The sequence below is a fragment of the Sapajus apella genome, unplaced genomic scaffold, assembly GCF_009761245.1.
Source record: "Sapajus apella isolate SASKATOON/1434 unplaced genomic scaffold, GSC_monkey_1.0 scaffold381, whole genome shotgun sequence".
In the NCBI taxonomy this organism is placed as follows: Eukaryota; Metazoa; Chordata; class Mammalia; order Primates; family Cebidae; genus Sapajus; species Sapajus apella.
Window position 1 is genome coordinate 33,503 of NW_022437319.1, and position 20,402 is coordinate 53,904.

Sequence of the window (20,402 nt, forward strand, 5' to 3'; positions counted from 1 at the left end):
AGTGGTCCAGCGAGCCCTGCTTCGCCCCTCCCTCACCACACGGGGGAGCACGTAGGCACGTTGATACCGGCATTGTGACTTCCGCACTATGACGCAAGGACCACGCAAGAGTGGGCTGGTGGTTACACTCCTCCAGGATCATTTTCTTCTTCCCTTTACTTCCGCCCTTTTGGCAGGGAAAGGCCAGATGACAACCTGAATCTCCGCCAAGCTTGCAGCTGTGATCGCTGGTGAAATCAACTCCAGCAAATCGGAGGCATCAATAATCTTCCTGAGGTGGTCTTCTCTTTTTCCAATTCCCGCCTTGACAGAGGGGTACCGCAAAGTGAAAATCAAGTTGAGAAGAATCGGGAACACCAACAGCCTCCCACCACAGCACTACAGTTAAGGGATCCTGTTCCATCAAGACAGTCATCAGCCAATCAGTTGTGTGCCCACCCATCATCTGCCAACCCATCCTTAGTCCACCAAGCAGGGATCAACTGGGCATGAACTAATCAGGCGCAAACCAATCGAGTTTATCAGATTCCAACCAAAAAGACATAAACCAGCCAAGCACAAGCTTACTTGGTATGAACCAATTGGATATGAACCAATAGAGTGCAAGCCAAGTGGACGTAAACAACCAAGCATGGGGCAAGCTGGCGTGAGGCAATCAGGTACAAGCCTACCAGACATAAACCAACGTGGCATGAAACAATTGGGCAGACGGCAATTAGCTAGGAGACAACCAGGCATGCTGCAACAAGGCCTAAGGCAACTAGTCCTGAATAAAGCAGGCCTAAGCCAACCACGCCCATCGCAACCAGGCCCAAGCCAATCAGGCCCCAGAAAATCAAGCTTGAAGCAAAAAAACCAGACCAAATCAGGTGTGCGCCACAAAGTGATGTGGCAACTAGACAGCCCGTCAGGTGGGAGCCAACCAAGCATGAGTCAAGTAGGCACCAACCAATCAGGCACAAGCCAGATAGGCAAGAGCCAACCAGACACAAGGCAAACAGACTTGAGCCAACCAGTCCCTAGCCACCCACACATCAGTCAACCAGGCGTGAGCGAGCAAGTCCCCAGGCAACCAGACCCTAACGAATCAAGTAGGAACCAAACAGGCGTGAGCGAGCCAGGCACGAGCCAATTGAATTTATCAGATTCTAACCAAATAGGCATAAGCCGGTCAAGCTCAAGCTTACATAGTAAGAGCCAATTGGACATAAGCCAATGGAGTGCAAGCGTATATGACACGAAACAAGTGGACATGAAACAAACAAGCACGAGCCAAGCTGGCATGAGACAATCAAGTACAAACCTACAAGACATTAACCAACCTGGCGTGCAACAACCAGGCACACAGCAATCAGGTGGGAACCAACCAGGCATGTGGCAACAAGACCTGAGCCAACTGGTACTGAGTGAAGCAGGTATAAGCCAACAAGGTCCATCTCCACCAGGCCCCCCAGTGATGGGGCAGCTAGACACGAGCCAGTCAGGTAGGAGCCAGCGAAGCATGAGACAGGTAGGCACCAGCCAACCAGTCCCAAGCCTACCAAACACCAGTAAACCAGGCATGTGGCAACTAGGCATGAAGCAACCAGGCACTAGCCAATCAAGTAAGAGCCGATGGGGCTTGAGCCATCCAAGCAGAGGTCAACCAGGAACATATGAACCGGGCCCGAGTCACCCAGGCCTGAGCCAGCCAGAAGGGAACCACTTAGTTGTAAGCCAACCAGGCCTGAGTCAACCAGGCAGGAGCCAGGCAAGTGTGAGCCAACTGGCCATGAGGCAAACAAGCATGGATTATTTACAAATAAGAACTGCAAAGGCCGAAGACTGCTCAGAAATTTTACGTCTGATTGAAGTAAGCCTGTTCTTATTGCGTGGAGCCTCACGGCATTCGTGTAGGGCTAAAACAGTAAGGGAGGCATAGCTGGGGTTCGAATTCTGCCTCTGCTAGTTATGACCTGTGTACATAACCTCTGGTAGTTACCTAACCTCTTTACTCTTCATTTTCTGGATCTAAAACCAAGATTATAGCAATATGTATTTCAAAACGTTGTTATGAACCAATAACATAAAATGATTGCACATAAATTGCTTGGCATACAGTAAGGGGCTCAAAAAGTTATGGGGGAGCCAATTCCTAGAAATTTTAGGGACTGAATGTGTTCTCTTTCCTGGGGACATTTTAACTTTAAAAGAGCATCTTAAAGAAGAGAAATGCTCACCTTAAACAAATGAACCTCCAATGGTAGAATTTCAGATATTAGTGGCTAAGATTTCGGGGTAGGGAGTCTCATTGCTTCTAAGACCAAACCTACCTGTAGAAACTGATGATCAACTGCCCCAAAAACAATATTCACATGCAACAAATGTTGTATACTTTTTCAGATAGTTCATTGATCACTGAAGCCCATCCACCAAAAACCCCCAGGAGCCAAAGGATTTGGTTACATATTTCTCATTTAAATGTTTATTTTAATGGCTTCCTTGGAAACCATTCCAGTTAATTAAAGGGACAAGCTATCTAGTAGTCACAGTTACCGTGCTGAAGTTCTGTGGTGCTAAAAGCAATCATCTATGTGATGGACAACCTACACAATTCCATATAAAGCATGTAAAGCAGTAGACCAGACTGTTTATGGAGTAAATATGTGGCTGGAAAAAGGCCCAGATTATAGATATCCAAATCGCATAAGAGTTTTATAATGAAAACATTTTAATCTCCTCACTAATATATTTAAGTCTTATCTAAGTCGGGCCAAGTTTCTGTTCCCTTTGGAGAGTGTGTTTTAATGGCCGAAATAAAATGCCCATAGTTTTCTAGTGAAATCTACCTATTGAAGCGATTCTAGGCCTGGTTACAGACCTGTAAGAATTGGGTTATCTATCCTTTTATAGCTTACATTCTATTCCATTTCCACAAATTCTCACATCGTCTCTCTAACTGACATTAATCTGAATTATTAGATCGTCCATCAATACTACGCCAGACTTATTATTACAGATTCACATTCTTCCAGGTGGTAGAAAACATCTTTTAAAGAGATTTTTGTAGTTCTAGCATCTGACAGCTGGTTGGCAATTAATAAATTTATTGTTGAATGAAAAATTAATCTATTTACCTGGACAAATGTACTTGTCCTAGCTTTCCAAGCAAGGCCCATCATCGTCACCAAGGCAATAATATGTCACTAGACTACCCCATTTCAGTGAAACTATCTGTAGGGTTTCTGGCCACATTTACCTTTTAATTTGTCACATGTATCTGAGAATACATCAGAAGTTTATTGGGAGTAATTTTAATAAGGATTCATTGTGCCAAAATAATAGAAAAGCTAAATTACTTACTCTGTCTCACATACATGTATGAAATGATTAATTGGCTTTGACTTTTACATTCTTCTTAATAATTTATGTCCATTCATTCTAACTCCTGTTCATTGCTAAGTTTGCAAAACAGTCTCTCTTTGCACAGGAATTTATTAGAGTTAGCAATCACAGTAATTGCTTAGCTGAATGTGTTGCAGGTTTTATTGACTGTCCGGTTCAAAGTATTCTCTGTATGCACTCCTCTTATACTATTCTTAATCACCGCATCACAGCATTATTTGGGAACCTAGTCATTTCATTGCCAGGCAGCCATAACTTCTTGTTTACGAGAATTTCTGAAGCTTTTTATTGTGGTAGTCCTTAAAGTGTGGCTTTGGACCATGGTAATCCACAGATGGTGCTGGGTAGTATGAATATTTGATTTCTGTTCATTCTACAAACATTGAATGCATATTAGAGGAAGATTATATACCAAGTAGTATAAAAGATATAAGGATTCTTGGATTACAGTCTCTGCCCTCAGGTTGCTTACAGCATCTTAGGGGAGGTATTGACATAAATATTGTCCTCCCTGCCCAATCCAGTCTCTGCACAGCAGCCGAAATGCCTAAAACTACATTGAGCTTCTGCTTGTCTTGAGGATAAAATTGAATCTTCTTACTAATGCTCTATGTAATCTGGCCCTTGCTGTCCTCCTATATTTTAAAAGCTTATTTCCCTTAAAAGTTTAATGCAATTCCAGTCAAAATCTCCAAATTTTCACATAGAAAAATTTTTAGAAATTCAAAAAAGAAGAGTAATAAGAGGAGATAATCTATATCAGATATTATAAAACTGTAAGTAATTAAAACACTGTGGTAACTGGTGCAAAGATAGATCAATGGGACAGAATGGAGAGTTCAGACTCTTAAGTACATAGTCAGCCTTCTGCATCCATGGTTTGTGCATCTGTAGATTCAAACAGCCATGGATTGAAAATTGCAACTGTACTGAACATGGACAGACTTTTTCTTGTCATTATTTCCTACACAATACAGTATAACTATTTACATAATATTTACATTGTATTAGATATTATAAGTAATACAGAGATGAATTAAAGTATATGAGAGAATGTACATGGGGTATATGCAAAGAGTATGCTATATCAGGGACTTAAACACCCTCAGATTTTGGTATCCTGGTGTTGAGGAAGCAGGTCCTGAAACTAATCTCCTTTAGATACCAAGGGATGACTGTATATATGGATGTAGCATGATAAAAAGGACATTTCAAGTCCGCCAAGATGGGTTATTGAGTAGGTGCTGTTGGGCAATTGGGAGGAAAAGATAAAGGTGAAATTCTACCTAACTTCTTACACCAAAAAATTTGAACAAATCAATTATTAATATTACAAACTTGAAAAGAAAACAAGAGTGAATTTTGTAACCTTTCCAAGCATGAGATATAAACCATGAAGAAAATAATCTGAATATGTAAAACAAAAAAATGATGTAGTAAAAAGCCACGATAAAAAAGCCTAAACTTAAACTGGCAAAAACATCTCACAGACCAACATCTGAGAGACTTTTCTGAAAAGTCTATGAGCTTCATAATACATTAACTTTATGACATCTGCCTTAAATGCTCAGTAACATTTTCTGCTTTACTTCCCAGTTTCTGGCTGCATTCAACGCTACTAACGTTGATAATTGGCATTCATATGTGTGAGGTATCAACATAGTTAATCTCTCTCTCTCTAGTAATATATATACATCCTTTTGTTGCATTACTGTGTTAGATTTTGTTTCTAGATGTCTGGGATTAAGTCTGACTAACTTTTAACACTGCCCAGGACATCACATGTCAATAAATGTTTAATACAATTATGATGATTATAGTTTTAATAATTTATTGCTAAATCATAAACTGAAGGTTTTATCTACTTTAACAGGAACTGGCTGCCTGTGAAAACATGCTAGGTACGATGAAGTTAACAGCAGCTGGTAAGATGTTTTGTTGTGTTTTCAGAGCAAGAAAAAGAAACACACAGTACTACCTAGATACGTAAAAGCAATTGTTCCTGGTACATAAAGATGACACCATTACTAACATGTACAGGACATAAATTTGATAGCTGTGTCAGTGCTCCACTATTTTCTATTTTCCCCATTTATAGTACGAAATTGATATTTAACAGATCTTCTACCTTTACAGCTGCAATAGAGTTCAGCTGTTTCAGAATGTAAAACGAGGAGTGTTATTGGTCAAAAAAGGATAATTTAACACCCAGTATGTGGGTAGTGGCTTGATACAATGAAATTGACAAAAGCAAAATGATTTAAAATATTTTCAAAGTATTTACTACATTTTGATAGTCAACAAGATTAATGGGATAGGCTAGTGATTTGTGATGAATTAGAACATTTTAGGCAGTAATATGAAGACGAAGAGAAAAGATTATTAACATATATAAAATTACAAATGGCAAAGACTAGGCGAAGACAGTTATCAAAATCTAGATGAATTGACAAAGGTTAACTCCTTGAAGCTGAATACTTCAGAATGCATGTAATAAACTGAGAACATTCTACCAAGGATATAAATGCTTTCACTGTAATAGTGGGAGACAGATTCAGAAAGAAGTTATGGGATGCTTTGTGGAGTCTTTTGCACCATTCCTTAACAAACCAGTCTTAGTGCCTTGGTCAGAAATAGAACTCTGAGCTGCATAGGTCATAGATCAGTTATCTTATGTGATGATACTTATGTCCTTATTCTTGATCATTAACATGACCAGAATGTTAACTAAATAGTAATTTTGTTGGCTTAAAATAAATAGTAAGAAATACAAAGCTGAAAGTAGTGTACACTCTATGAAAGCAGTACTTTAACTGAAACAGCATAAAAATTTGAGCATCTCTAATCTGAGAATCTGAAATCTGAAGTGCTCCAAAGTCAGAAAAGTTTTGAGCACTGGAGTGACACTCGAAATGTTCATTGGAGCATTTCAGATTTCAGATTAGGGATGCTCAACTGGTAAGTATATGATGCCATATATTTAAAAAAAAAAATCAGACATTCAAAACACTTCTGGTCCCAAGAATTTTGGATAAGGAATACTCAATCTGTACTGTGTTGAGATAATGCACCTACACTATTTCATTGTAGTTAGAAAAATGCTGCTCAGGGTAATATGTACAATCATAACAAACAACAAAATGCTTTCTATACTCCAGCATTCTGCCTTAGAATTTCAGTATATATTTAAATTGCAGTAATTTCATAATATCCTCAGTCCTGTTTTTATCTTCAAATGTCCATGTGTACTTGTATAGAGGCAGGTGAGATATATGATTTTTGTTTACTCTTACCTATTGTTGTAAACTTTCTAAAAATGTGATTAAATACACGCATCATTTTAACCATTTGTAACTGTAGAATTCAGTGACATTCAATACATCCAGCATCGGTATCTATCTCCAGATCTTTACATCACCTCAACTGAAGCTCTGTAACCATTCAACAATAATTCCTCATTGCCGACCTCCCTCCCCCCTGGTTCTCATAACTACCATTCTACTTTCTATCTCTATAAATTCGCCTATTCTAGGTACCTCATATGACTGGAAACATACCATATTTGTCTTTGTGTGTCTGCCTTATTTCACTTAGCATAATATTTCAAGGTTTATCCAAGTTGAAGCCTGTATCTGAATTTCTTTCCTTTTCAAAACTGAATAACATTCCATTGTACGTGTATATACAATGTGATATAGATATATATGTATATATATGACATTTTGTTTATCCATTCATCCATCAATATACATTTGGGCTGTTTCCAAATTTTGGCTATTGTGAATAATGCTGCTGTGAAATACTGGTGTACAAGTGTCTGTCTGAGTTGCTGCTTTCATTCTTTTACGCACATACCTAGAAGTGGAATTGCTGGATCATATAATAATTTTGGGTTTCTTTGAGGGGCCTCACTACTGTTTTCCACAACAGCTGCATCATTTTACATTCTCATTAGCAATGCACAAGGGTTCTAATTTCTCCATATCCTCACCAACACTTATTTCTGTTTTTTTTTAATACCCAAACTACTGGGTGAGAAGTGGTATCGCATTGTGTTTTGATGTGCATTTCACTAATGATTAGTGATGTTGAACACCTTTTCATGTGCTTATTGACCCTTTGTATATCTTCCTTGTGAAGTGTCTATGATAATTGCTCATTTTTTAATTCACTTGATTCATTTTGTTGTTGTTGAGTTGTAGGAGTCCTTTATGTATTCTGGATATGAATCCTTTATCAGATATTATTTCCAATACTTTCCCCCATTCCATGGGTTGCCTTTTTACTCTCTTGATATTATCCTGACACATACGAAATATTTTAATTTTGATAAAGTCCAAATTGCTTATTATTTTATCACTTGTGCTTTTGGTGTTATATCCAAGAAATCATTGCTAAATCCAATGTCTTGAAGATTTCCCATGTTTCTTCTAAGAGTTTTATAGATTTAGCACTTACATTGAGGTATTTGATCTATTTTGAGTTAAATTTTGTACATGATGTGAAGTAAAGGGTCTAACTTCATTATTTTGCATGTGGATATTCCATTTCTCTAGCACCGTTTGTTGAAAGACAGTCCTTTTCCACATGGATGGTCACAGCACCCTTGTCAAAAATCAATGGATCAGATATGTGAGGGTTTGTTTCTGAGGTCTCCATTCCGTTGGTCTACATGTCTGTCCTTTTGTCACCACCATACAGTATTAATTGCTGCAGCTTTGTAATAAGTTTCAAAGTCAGGAAGTGTGAGTCCTCCAATATTATTCTTTGCTTTCGAGATTGCTTTGGCTATTTGGGTCCCCTTGGAATTCCATATAAATTTGAGAATCAGCTTTTCTATTTCTGCGAAAAAGGCTGTTGGAATTTTAATAGGGACTGCATTAAATATGTAGATCATTTTTCTTAGTATTGGCATCCTGGCAATGTTGTCTTCCTATGCATATACAGGGGATTTAAAAAAAATTCTTTGGATCTTTTCCAGTTTCTTTCAGCAATGTTTTATAGTTTTCAGAATACAAGTTTTTAACCTCCTTAATTAAATTTATTCCTAGGTATTCAATTTTTTTAGGGGTTATTGTAAATGGTACTGCTCTCCTAATTTATTTTTTGTTTTTGTTTGTTTGTTTTGGTTTTGCCTGTATATAGAAACACAACTTACTTTTATTTGTTGATCTTGTACCCTGCAACTTTGCTGAATTTGTTTATCAGCTCTAGCAGCTTTCTCTTGGATTATTTGGAATTTTCTCTATATAGAATCATGTGATCTGCAAATAAAGATAGTTTTACCTTTACCTTTCTACTAATATTTTTTTTTTTCTTGTGACGGAGTCTCACTCTGTCGACCAGGCTGGAGTGCTGTGGTGCAATGTTGGCTCACTGCAAACTCCACTTCCCAGGTCCAAGCGATTCTCCTGCCTCAGCCTCCCAAGTGGCTGGGATTACAGGTGCACACCACCACACTTAACTAATTTTTGCATTTTTAGTAGAGATGGGGTTTCGCCAGATTGGCCAGGCTGGTCATGAACTCCTGACCTCAGGTGATCCACCCACCTTGGCCTCCCAAAGTGTTGGAATTACAGGTGTGAGCCACTGCACTTGGTCTATGGATGGTTTTTATTTACTTTTTCTTGTCTAATAGCTCTGGCCATAACTTCCAGTACAACGTTGAATACAATGCGAATCTTTGTCTTGTTCCTAATCTTAGGGGGTATGGTTTCAGGCATTCACCATTGGTATAACGTGGTTTCATAAGCACACTGTATCATGTTGAGGAATGTCGTTCTATTCCTACTTTTATGAAATCTTTTATTATGAAAGTGCCGTGCTTTAGTCAAATGCCTTTCTGGCAATCATTGAAATGATTATGTGGGGTTTTCCCCCTTTGTTTCATTAATATATTACATTGATATTCTTATGTCGTTGCACCCTTACATTCCTAGGATAAATCACACATTATTATGGTGAATAATCCCTATATATGTTGTTGGGTCAATTTGCTCTTTGGTGGAGAATTTTTTAACCTACATTATTAAGGAATATTGGCCTGTAACTTTGTTCTGATGTCTTTGACTGCCTTTGGAATCAGAGTAATGCTGGCCTCACAGAATTAATCACAAAGTGTTCCTGTCTCTCCATTTTTTGGGGAAGAGTTTGGGAAAGACTAATATTAATTCTTCTGTAAATGCTTGGTAGAATTCAATACGGATGAGGCCATTCAGTTCCTTACTTTTCTTGTTGGGAGATCTCTGATTACTGACTCAAACTCTTGCAGCGCTGTTGAGATTTTCTGTTTCTTCTTAAGGAGGTTTAGGTAATTGGTATGTTTGAAGGAATGTGTCCATTTCTTCTATGTTATCCAATTTCTTGTTATATAAATCATAATATTTTCTTATATTCCCTTTCAATGTTGTAATGTTGGCAGCAATGTCCTTCTTTTCATTTCCGATTTTAATTATTTGCATCCTCTTTGTCAGTCTAGCTGTCAATTTTGATCTTTTCAAATAATCAACCTTCACTGATTTTCTCCATATTTTTTCTATCTTCTAATTCATCTTTACCCAATTTTTATTATTACCTTCCTTCTGCAAGCTTTGGGCTTAGTTTGCTCTTCTTTTTCTACTTCCTTAAGGCATAAAGTTAGATTATTGTTTTAGATCATTTTTCTTTTTTTAAAAACATGGCATTTACAGCTATACTTTTCTCTCTGAGCACTGCTTTCACTGCATCTCATAAGCTTTTGTTTCTTGTGTTTTCATTTTCATTCATTTAAGTGTTTTCCTATTTCCCTTATACTTTCCTCTTTGACCCAGTGGTTGTTTACAGTGTGTTGTTTACTTTTCACATATTTGTAAATTTCTCAAGTTTTTTTCCTGCTCTTGATTTCTAGTATCATTGTACTGTGGTTAGAAAAAAAAAAACTTTGTGTGATTTTGACATTTTAAAATTTATTAAGACTTGGTATGTAGCCTAATGTATCTATCCTAAAGAAAGTTCCATGTGGACTTGACAAAAAAATGTGTATTCTGTTGTAGTTGGATAGAGTTTTCTGTATATATCTGTTAGGTGCAATTGGTCTATAGTGTTCAAGTCATCTACTTTTCCGCCTGATTGTCCTAAGTACTACTGAAAGTGGGGTAGTGAATCTCCTATTATTATCTTGCTGTGTAATTCTTCTCCAGTTCCGTCGGTGTTTGCTTCATATATTTTGGAGCTGTGATGTTCAATGCATGTGTATTTATAAATGCTATATGTTCTTGGTGAATTAACCCCTTTATCATTTCGTAATGTCCTTTGATTTTGACTTAAAGTCTATTTTGTTTGATACTAGTATAGCCACCCTAGCTCTCTTTTGTTTACTATTTGCGTGAAACATATTTTCCCATCATTTCATTTTCAACATATTTGTGACTGTGGATCTACAGTGTGTCTCCTATAGACAGTATATATTTGGATCATGTTTATTTGTTTTTTTCCCCCTTAATCCATTCTGCCTATCTCTGTGTTTTAGCAGGAGTGTTTAATCTGTTTACATTTAAAGTAATTACTCATAAGGAAGGACTCACCTGTATTGTTTAACTGTTTGTTTTCCATATGCCTTAAAGTTTTTGGTTGTCCCTACTTTCCTCCATTAATCCTTTACTTGGGTTTTATTTTTGTAGTGAAACATTTTCATTCCTTCTCATTTCCTTATATGTATATTTTATAGACATTTTCTTTTTGTTTACCATGGGGATTACATTTGATGGTTATAACAATCTAATTTGAATTTAAATCAACTTAACTTCAATATCATACAAAAATTCTTCATATATATGCAAATATATATATGAAAGGCCCAAATCCATGCAAACTGAAGTCCTGCAGTGAGTCTGTTCCCCTCTTCTGTTATTGATGTCAGAGATTTCATCTTTAAACATTGGGTGCCAAATAGCATACATTAGGCTGGGCATGGTGACTCACACCTGTAATCCCAGCACTTTGGGAGGCAGAGGTGGGTGGATCACTTGTGGCAGGAGTTCGAGACTAGCCTGGCCAACATGGCAAAACTCCATCTCTACTAAAAATACTTTGTAAAAAAATAGCTGGGCATGGTGGCAGATGCCTGTAGTCCCAGCTACATGGGAGGCTGAGGCATGAGAACTGCTTGAACCCAGGTGGCAGAGGTTGTGGTGAGCTGAGATCATTCCACTGCACTCCAGCCTGGGTAAGCAAGACTCTGTCTCAAAAAAATAAAAGTTCATAATTATTCTTATGCATTCGTCTTTTAAACAATGTAGAAAACAAAATGTGGAGTTAGGGTCATCTCTCAGTATATGCAGGGGATTGGTTCCAGGACCCACTGCATATACCCAAATCCATGCATAGTCAAGTCCTGCAGTGAGCCCTACTGAACTCACATATATGAAAAGTCAGTTCTCTGTATATTTGGGTTTCTCCTCCAATGAATATTCTGTTTTTGATCTGTGTTTGAAAAAATCCATGTATAAGTGTACTTGCACAGTTCCAACCTATATTGTTGAAGGGTCAACTGTATAAACACAATTACAGTACTACTTCTTATTATGCTCATGTATCTCCTTACCAGACATTTTTATTCATACAACTTTGAGTTACCGTCTACCTTACTTTCATTTCAGCCTGAAACACCCCTTTTGGCATTTCTTGCTGTGTAGGCTTAATGGTAATAAACTTCTTCAGTTTTTTTTAGGGAGGTGGGGGTGGGGGAGCGGTCTGGGAATGTCTTAATTTTTCCCTCATTTTGAAGGACAGTTTTGGTGGATACAAAATTCTTAGTTAATAGTCCCCACTCTCCCAGGCCCCTGGACTTGAAATGCCAGTCCACTGTTTTTTGGCTTCCAAGGTTTCTGACGGGTAATCAGATGGTAATCTAACTGACTATCCCTCGTATATGACAAATTGCCTATTACTGTGTAAGATTCTCTCTTTAGCTTTTGAGACTTTGATTATAATGTGCCTAGGTATGGATTCCTTTGGGTGTATCCTACTTAGAGTTGGAAAGTTTCCAGCTATTTTTTCAAATCTTCTTCCCTCCTTTCCTTCCTTCCTTTCTTGCTTTTTCTTTTTTCTGTCTTCCCCTTCCTGTAAGTACAAGAGTTTTCAGCTGTTATTTTTTCAAATATTCTTTCCCTCCCTCCTTTCCTCTTTTCTCTTTCTGTTTTCCCTTCCTGTAAGTCCCACAAGTTTTCAGCTGTTATTTTTTCTAATTTTTTTCTTTCACTCCCTCCTTTTTTCTTTCCTTCCTTCCTCCTTTCTTCCCTCCCTCCCTTTTTCTTTTTTTTCTTCCTTTTCTTTCTGTCGGTCTTTCACCTCCTGTTAGGTCCCACAAGATATATCCTGCTCCAGTTTATGGTGATAATGTTCCACAAACACTTTTGGTTTTGTTCACTTTTCCTCATCCCTTTGTTTTTCAGACTCAATAATTTCACCTGGCCTAGTTTCAAGTTGATGGATTCTTTCTTTGACTTATACAAATATGCCTTTGAATCCCTCCAGTACAGTGCATTTTTTTTTTCATTTCAGTTATTCTACTTTTAAGCTTCAGAATGTTAGGGGGAGGGAATTTTTAATAATTTATGTTATCATTTTGTTTATATATTTTTCTGTATTTGGGCATGTCTTATCTCTTTGGGCATCTTTAAGACAGATGTTTTAAGCTGTTTGTTAAGTCAAACATCTGGCTTTCTTCCGGTATGTTTTTTGTTAATGTATTTTATTCCTTTGAATGACCATTATTTCTTGTGATTTTTGTTAAAAGCGAGACATTTGAAACTTATACTATGGTGACTTTGGAAATCAGACTCTCTTTGTCCCCAAAGATTTGATGGAGTTTCTTTTAAAGCATTATAGGGTGTCTCTGTGTTAGGGAGCAGCCTGAGTTGAAAGCTTAATGTGTTCTCAGGTCCTATCTGAGTTTTTCTCTAGTCACACATAGTGACTTTCTAAATTCCCTTGTATATGCATTTTCAATTCCCAAATGTCTTACAAAACGGGGCAGCTCCAGTAAATCTCCTGGAAGCTACTTCAGCTCCTGGGAGTTGAAACAATGGCGATTAACCTACAAGTCCTCACCTCAGTGATAAGAGTAACAATCCACAGCCAAAAAACAGAACGTCAGTATTTTGAGGACAAGATGTTTATTGGTCACCCTTGCTCCAGCAAACTGCTACAGAAATAGAGGTTGCTGTTCCCATGGCTGCCTGTCGTGGGACTGGAGCAGAGGGTGCTGAGTGCTGGGTAGCTGCCACCTCATTGATGGCTGAATTTGACCCAAATTAACTGCAGTTGACCAGCCAGGCTACCTCCTGCAAGTTGCAAACATTCAGATAAACTCCAGAGTTCCCAAATATTCACTTCAGTTTCCACCAATACGAGTGCTATCCAGGTAGAGAGAGAAATTCCTATTGCTTCCTATCTACCATCTCCCTCTCTCTGCTATAAACTTTCTGACATACTATATATGAATTGTTATTTCAGATTTACTCAGAGATGGCTTTGGGGACACTCCCCTTTTCTACTGCCTGATTGCAGAAGCAAACAGTCAACAAAATCCATCAGGTAGAGTAAATCTTTCTTCTCAGTTTAATCTGGAGTATATTTTTTCCATGCTAAAAACATAGTACTGTTATGTAGCACATAATTACTATTAAGCAGAAGAGAAGAATATGTATATAAATCCAGTTTTTTAAAGAAAATGCATGGTATGTACTTATGTTTGTATAAGCATTATTATTGTTTTAAGAGACAGTCTCGCTCTGTCACCCAGGCTGGAGTGCAGTGGCATGGTCATGGCTCACTGTAGCCTCCAGCTTCAACTTCTTTGCACAAGTGTCTTAGCCTCCCAAATAGCTGGGACTACAGACATGTGCCACTATGTCCAACTAATTTAAAATTCTTTTTTGTAGAGACAGGGTGTCACTACATTGCTCAGGCTGATCTCAAACTCCTGAGCTCAGGCGACCCTCCTGCCTTGGCCTCCCAAAACACAGGGATTACCGCCATCAACCACTGCACCCAGCTAAAATTCTTTGAAAGATCGTATGCCACACTGTAAAAAGAAGGCTTATAATCTAAAGGTTGTATTTTAAGGGACTTATGCCCTCTACGTTATACGTTTCTGTAATTTTTTTCCAGTGAGCATTTATTGATGGTTAAAAAAAACAATAAAAGACATGCAATTTGGGGGTAAAGAACTGGCGAACATTCAACACAATCTTTCTATACCCTTTCTTGTATCTTCCTAGACAAATTGACTGTTGGATTTGCCATGTACTACTTTACATATGACTCACGGATTGGTAAGGTTCTTTACCTAGAGGACTTTTATGTCACAAAAGCTTACCAAGGTAAAACTACATTTATGATATTACTTATACTTTACAAATTAAAATGACATATTTTAATGAGATAGGGCTTTACATATGGTGGTTTAGGTAATGTAACTTATTGCTATAATTAATGAGTTTGATCACTATTCTAGTTATTCTTTCATGGAGTGAAGACTCAGTCACAGATTAGAAAAACATTTTATTAGCTCCTCTTAAGGTCTGAATAAGCCAAGCTGTCACATGGCTATATATATATATATTTTTTATTTTGTTTTTGAGACAAGGTTTTGCTGTCACCCAGGCTAGAGTGCAGTGGTGTGATCACGTCTCATTGCAACCTCAACCTCCTGGACTCAAGCAATCCTCTCACCTCAGCCACCCAAGTAGTTGGGGCTACAGGCATGTGCCACAGCACCCAGCTAATTCGTTTTTTTGTAGAAACAGGGTCTGTTTTGCCCAGGCTGGTCTCAAACTCCTGGGCTCAAGTGATCCTCCTGCTTGGCCTCCGAAAGTGCTGGGATTACAGGTATTAGCCATTGTGCCTGGCCACAGAGGTATACTTTTATCTTTAAAAAATGCTTTTAAATTTTAGGTGCTTTTCAGTAAAAATAGATAAGAAATATACTGTTATAAGACAATAGTGGCAGAGACTCACTTCTTCACTGATCTTTAAGATAAACCCAAATTCTTCCATGACCTTTAGTACCTCATTCCAATTAGGAAAAAGAGATATGAAAGCATTCATGAGTTGTGTTTCCACAAGCTATTAATAATATACAAAAACCAGATTCAGAGTTTTAGATATTATTTTTTTTAACTAAAGCAAATAACTGGTTAAGTGAAATTTTCAGTTTTCATTTTGCATTGTCTATTTAAAAGGTCTAGGTATTGGAGCTGAAATGCTGAAGATTCTGAGTCAGGTATGTATTAAATTAATATTGATATTCTATCTATTAACCTTTTCTTCAATAAATATTCACAGGCCATAAATCATTAATAACACCATTTGAACATAATCCCTATACTTCAAATTTCCACCCAAATTAAACTGAATTTTCAAATCAGATGACTCATATAGAGAATATGAGCTATATTCAATTAAAATGGATTTACATATAATCCACAACCACACTATACACGCTTTTTGCTATCAAGTGAAAGTAAGCAGGAGGGTTATCAGAAGGCATTTTTATTCATAAAACAGGCCGACAGTATGCATATTACAAGACTATAAAAGCAACATCTTCTTGTATTTTGGAACATATGAGAACATGTGTTCTTTGGGTAGGTAAACCTTTTATATACAATAAAGGGTAGCAAATCAGTTTTGAGCTTTTAATAAGAGGGGTTTTAAAGCTCATAACAGTGAGACTTTTTTTATAGCTACAGAAAATTTCAGTTAACTGCTATATTTGAAAGTATTATTCACATAGGGTCTTGTACAGAGTAGACCCTCAATAAAACATATGTGTTAACAAAGATTATACTTTTTTAAATAGTAAGTTCTGGGGTACATGTGCAGAGCATGCAGTTTACATAGGTATACACCTGCCATGGGGGTTGGCTGCATCCTTCACCCCATAATCTACATTAGGTATTTCTCCTAATGCTATCCCTCCCCAACCCCACACCCCCACAAAAGGCCCCAGTATGTGATGTTTCTCTCCCTGTGTCTGTGTGTTCTCTCTGCGCAACTCCCACTTATGAGTGAGAACATGAGGTGTTTGGTTTTCTGTTCTTGTGTCAGTTTGCTGAGAATGATGGTTTCTAGCTTCATTCATGTCTCTGCAAAGGACATGAACTCATCCTTCTTTATGGCTGCATAGTACTCCATGGTGTAGATGTGCCACATTTTCTTTATCTAGTCTATCATTGATGGGCATTTGGGTTTGTTCCAAGTCTTTGCTATTGTGAACAGTGCCGCCATAAACCTACGTGTGCATGTATGTTTATAATAAAATGATTTCTAATCCTTTGGGTATATACCCAGTAATGGGATTGCTGGGTCAAATGGTATTTCTAGTTCTAGATCCTTCAGGAATAGCCACACTGTCTTCCAAAATGGTTGAACTAATTTACACTCCCACCAACAGTGTAAAAGTGTTCCTATTCCTCCACATCCTTTCCAGTACCTGTTGTCTCCTGACTTTTTAATGATTGCCATTCTAACTGGCATGAGATGGTATCTCAATGTGGCTTTGATTTGCATTTATCTGGGGACCACTGAGGATGGGCTTTTTTTCATATGTTTGTTGGCTGCATAAATGTCTCCTTTTGAGAAGTGTCTGTTCATATCCTTCACCCGCTTTTTGATGTTTTTATTTCCTGTAAATTTCTTTAAGTTCTTTGTAGACTGTGGATTAGCCCTTTGTCAGATGGGTAGCTTACAAAAATTTTCTCCCATTCTGTAGATTGCCTGTTCACTCTCATGATAGTTTCTTTTGACAAAGACTATACATTCAAATGAGAGTAATATTCGGTTGTGTGTTTTTAAACAGATTGCCATCCGAACCCAGTGTAGCTGCATGCACTTTCGTGTCGTCATTTGGAACAAGTCTTCTATCGCCTACTATACTAGTCGAGGGGCTTTAGACCTTTCCTCTGAGGAGGGCTGGCGTCTCTTCAGGTTCAACAGAGAAGAACTCCTGAAAATCACAGAGGAAGAATGAAAGAGGCCTTGTAATGACTCATCCCAACATAGCCTCCAACATGTGAATGTCACCTGAGTCTAACAGCAGTTTGACTCTGTTGTACAATACAGCAAGTGATCATCACATTCTTTTTTGAGCAGATCTTTTATTTTGAAACAGATTTTGTAGAGCTAGTCAACTTTCTGTTACCTAAATCAATATTCTAATAGCTAGTAGCTGTGCTAATCCAAAAGAGCAGATAATTTAAATATCACTTATACTTAGCGTTGCGCTATTTTTTACCCACCATATTTCATCAAATGTAAGATGCTTCTTTTTCACAATTTGACATATCTGATGTTGGGATAAATGTAATTATCACCTGGCAGCATTTTTCTTTAGAGGCAGGATCTTGCTATGTTGCTCAGGCTGGTCTCAAACTTTTGGCCTCAAGCAATCCTCCCACTTTAGCGTCCCAGACATAAGCAATGGTGCTCAGCATTTTTTAAAAATTAAAGGTATAGGATATGCCTAAGATTTGATAAAATACGGGTGTTTGACTATACTGATCTGAGGCTTAAAGAATTCGTTTCAAATACTAGAAATAAATTCTGAAGAGCTTACTTAGGAAAAACTAGCAATGAAGTTGCTTCCCTACCTCGAGCAGCTTAAGTACCACTGCCTTCTTGACATCATCCCAGAACTACATTTTATCTCCGAACATCCATAGTGCTTTGCTTGTACTTATCTTAGGGAACATAACACATACAACACCATATTTCTATGTTTCTCTCTTTCCTAGTAGAGTAGAAGTCCTTTGAAATAATTCTAACTTTTGTGTCCTGTGCTGCAACCAGCATGGCAGAACATGCGAATTCCTACTATCTACCAGGCATTTCATGGGCATAGAAACTATAAAAAAGTTATTCAGCCATACACACAAGGAATCTTGTCTGAGAGAAAATATTAATTGCATAAATTGTGTAAGTACCGTATCTATAAATATCAACTATCACTTGCTAGTTTTTCATAAGTAAGCTCCTAAGAATTTATCTCCAGTATTTGAAATCAATTTTTTAAAACCGTGGATCAGATCTCAAACATACTCATATTAAATCAAAACTAAGACACACTATGTACATTGCTTGATTGATTGATTGAGACAGAGTTTCGCTCTTGTTGCCCAGGCTGGAGTGCAATGGCACGATCTCAGCTCACTGCAACCTCCACCTCACGAGTTCAAGTGATTCTCCTGCCTCGGCCTCCCAGGTATCTGGGATTACAAGCATGCGCCACCACACCTGGCTAATTTTGTACTTTTTGTTTTTAGTAGACACAGGGTTTCACTACATTGGTCAGACTGGTCTTGAATACCTGGCCTCCGGTAATCCACCCACCTTAGCGTCCGAAAGTGCTGGGATTATAGGTGTGAGCCACCACACCTGGCCATACAGTATACTTTAAGAAAAGGCTGAGCACAGTCCCTCATGTCTGTTTGGCTGAGGTGGGAGAATTGCTTGAGGCCAGGAGTTTGAGGTCAGTCTAGGCAACATAGCGAGACTCTGTCTCTAGAAAAGAGAATCTAAGTTCTACCCCGGGGGATTGAGAAAGGGGACGTGACACTGGAATTGGACTTGTAGGATGGGTAGGAAGTTAGAATGTAGGGCGGGATAAGATGGAAGAACATTTTGAGAGGACACACTAGCACAGGCAGAAAAAGAGGCAATAAAGAACAAAGCATGTTCAAGAAACAAATGATAGGTCATAAAGATGGTATAATACCCATTAGCAGTAGGATGGGTACGGAGAGGGAAAATAGATTAAAGGTAAGCTGGAATTGGATATGAAGGGCCTTGTGTATTAAACTAGGGAGTTCTGATTTGATTCAGCAGGCAATAGTGAGCCACTAAAGATTTCAGAAAGACAACTATCCATTACAGGTGTCAGAAAGACAACTATGTCATAACAGACAAATGGGTTAGAAGTATAGGGTAGCAGACACTACGTTAGCTTAAACTCAACACCTGTTCCCAATCCCTTAACCCGTGCCTTCCTCACCACAGGGGAAAAGAAACATGATTTCCCTATTCCCTATCTTCCTGGAGCTAAGTGTGTGGCTATATGAAAAGCACTGGTTCAATCATACCCAGAAGTCTTCTGAGGAGATTCTAAGAAAGCACTTACTTTGCTGATAAAAGAGAGTCAGAAGCATCTTGTGCATATTTTTATCTGCTATTTCCTACTTTGAATGTGTATCTGCTCCCTGAAGGTACAGCAGACAGCTTATGACCATGAGGTGACAAACCAGCATACTGGAGAGAACGGAGTGGAAAGTGAAAAAGTCTAGGTCCTTGATAGCGCCATGAGCCAATGCCCAAATCCCGTATACCGCCAAATCCCAGGCTATAAATAGGCTCTTTTTTTTTTCTTAAGCTAATATTAAATATTTGTTTAACTACTTTACTGTTACCTGCAAGCAGGAAATATTCTGAAGTGAGGGACAGCAAGATTGATGGTAAGCAAATTAGCCGAAGGGCTGTTATAGAAACCCAGAAAAGTGATGATTATGACTTGAGGGAGAGTAATGATAGGATTAGAGAAGGTAGAATAGATTTGAAGGAGCGGGAGGTAGAGACAGTTTTGTTTTAGGCATTCTGACATTGGCATATCTATGGGATGTTAGGTAAATACAGTAGGTAGAAATAAAGGTCTATACCACTAGAGGGATATGGGGGCTGAAAATATGAATAATAATAAAATAAATGGGGACTGAAGCCAGGGAAGCATGTTAAATAAAAATGAGAGCACATATAGAATGAGAAAATAGGACTAGGGATGAAACTTGAGCAGCCTCAGCATTTAAGGGATTCAGAGCAAGAGAAGAAAAATGAAGAATAACAAAAGCAGGAAAAACAGAAAGCAAAGGAATAAGTGAGTTTCAAGGAGAGAGTGGTAAAGAATCAATAATGACATTAGGATTCAAGTAGGGGCTGGGTGCAGTGGCTCACACCCGTAATCCCACCACTGTGGGAGGCTGAGTTGG

General features: G+C 38.1%; 1 protein-coding gene across 1 annotated transcript; it reads left to right on the forward strand.

Moving 5' to 3' along the window:
• The first annotated feature begins 488 nt into the window (after positions 1-488).
• On the forward strand, positions 489-17,398 carry SATL1 (spermidine/spermine N1-acetyl transferase like 1). The gene is given in 7 exon segments (XM_032272258.1): positions 489-615; positions 618-1,852; positions 5,258-5,309; positions 13,879-13,959; positions 14,646-14,747; positions 15,609-15,649; positions 17,228-17,398. Coding segments are annotated over 7 exon segments (1,809 nt in total).
• Positions 17,399-20,402: the final 3,004 nt, after the last annotated feature.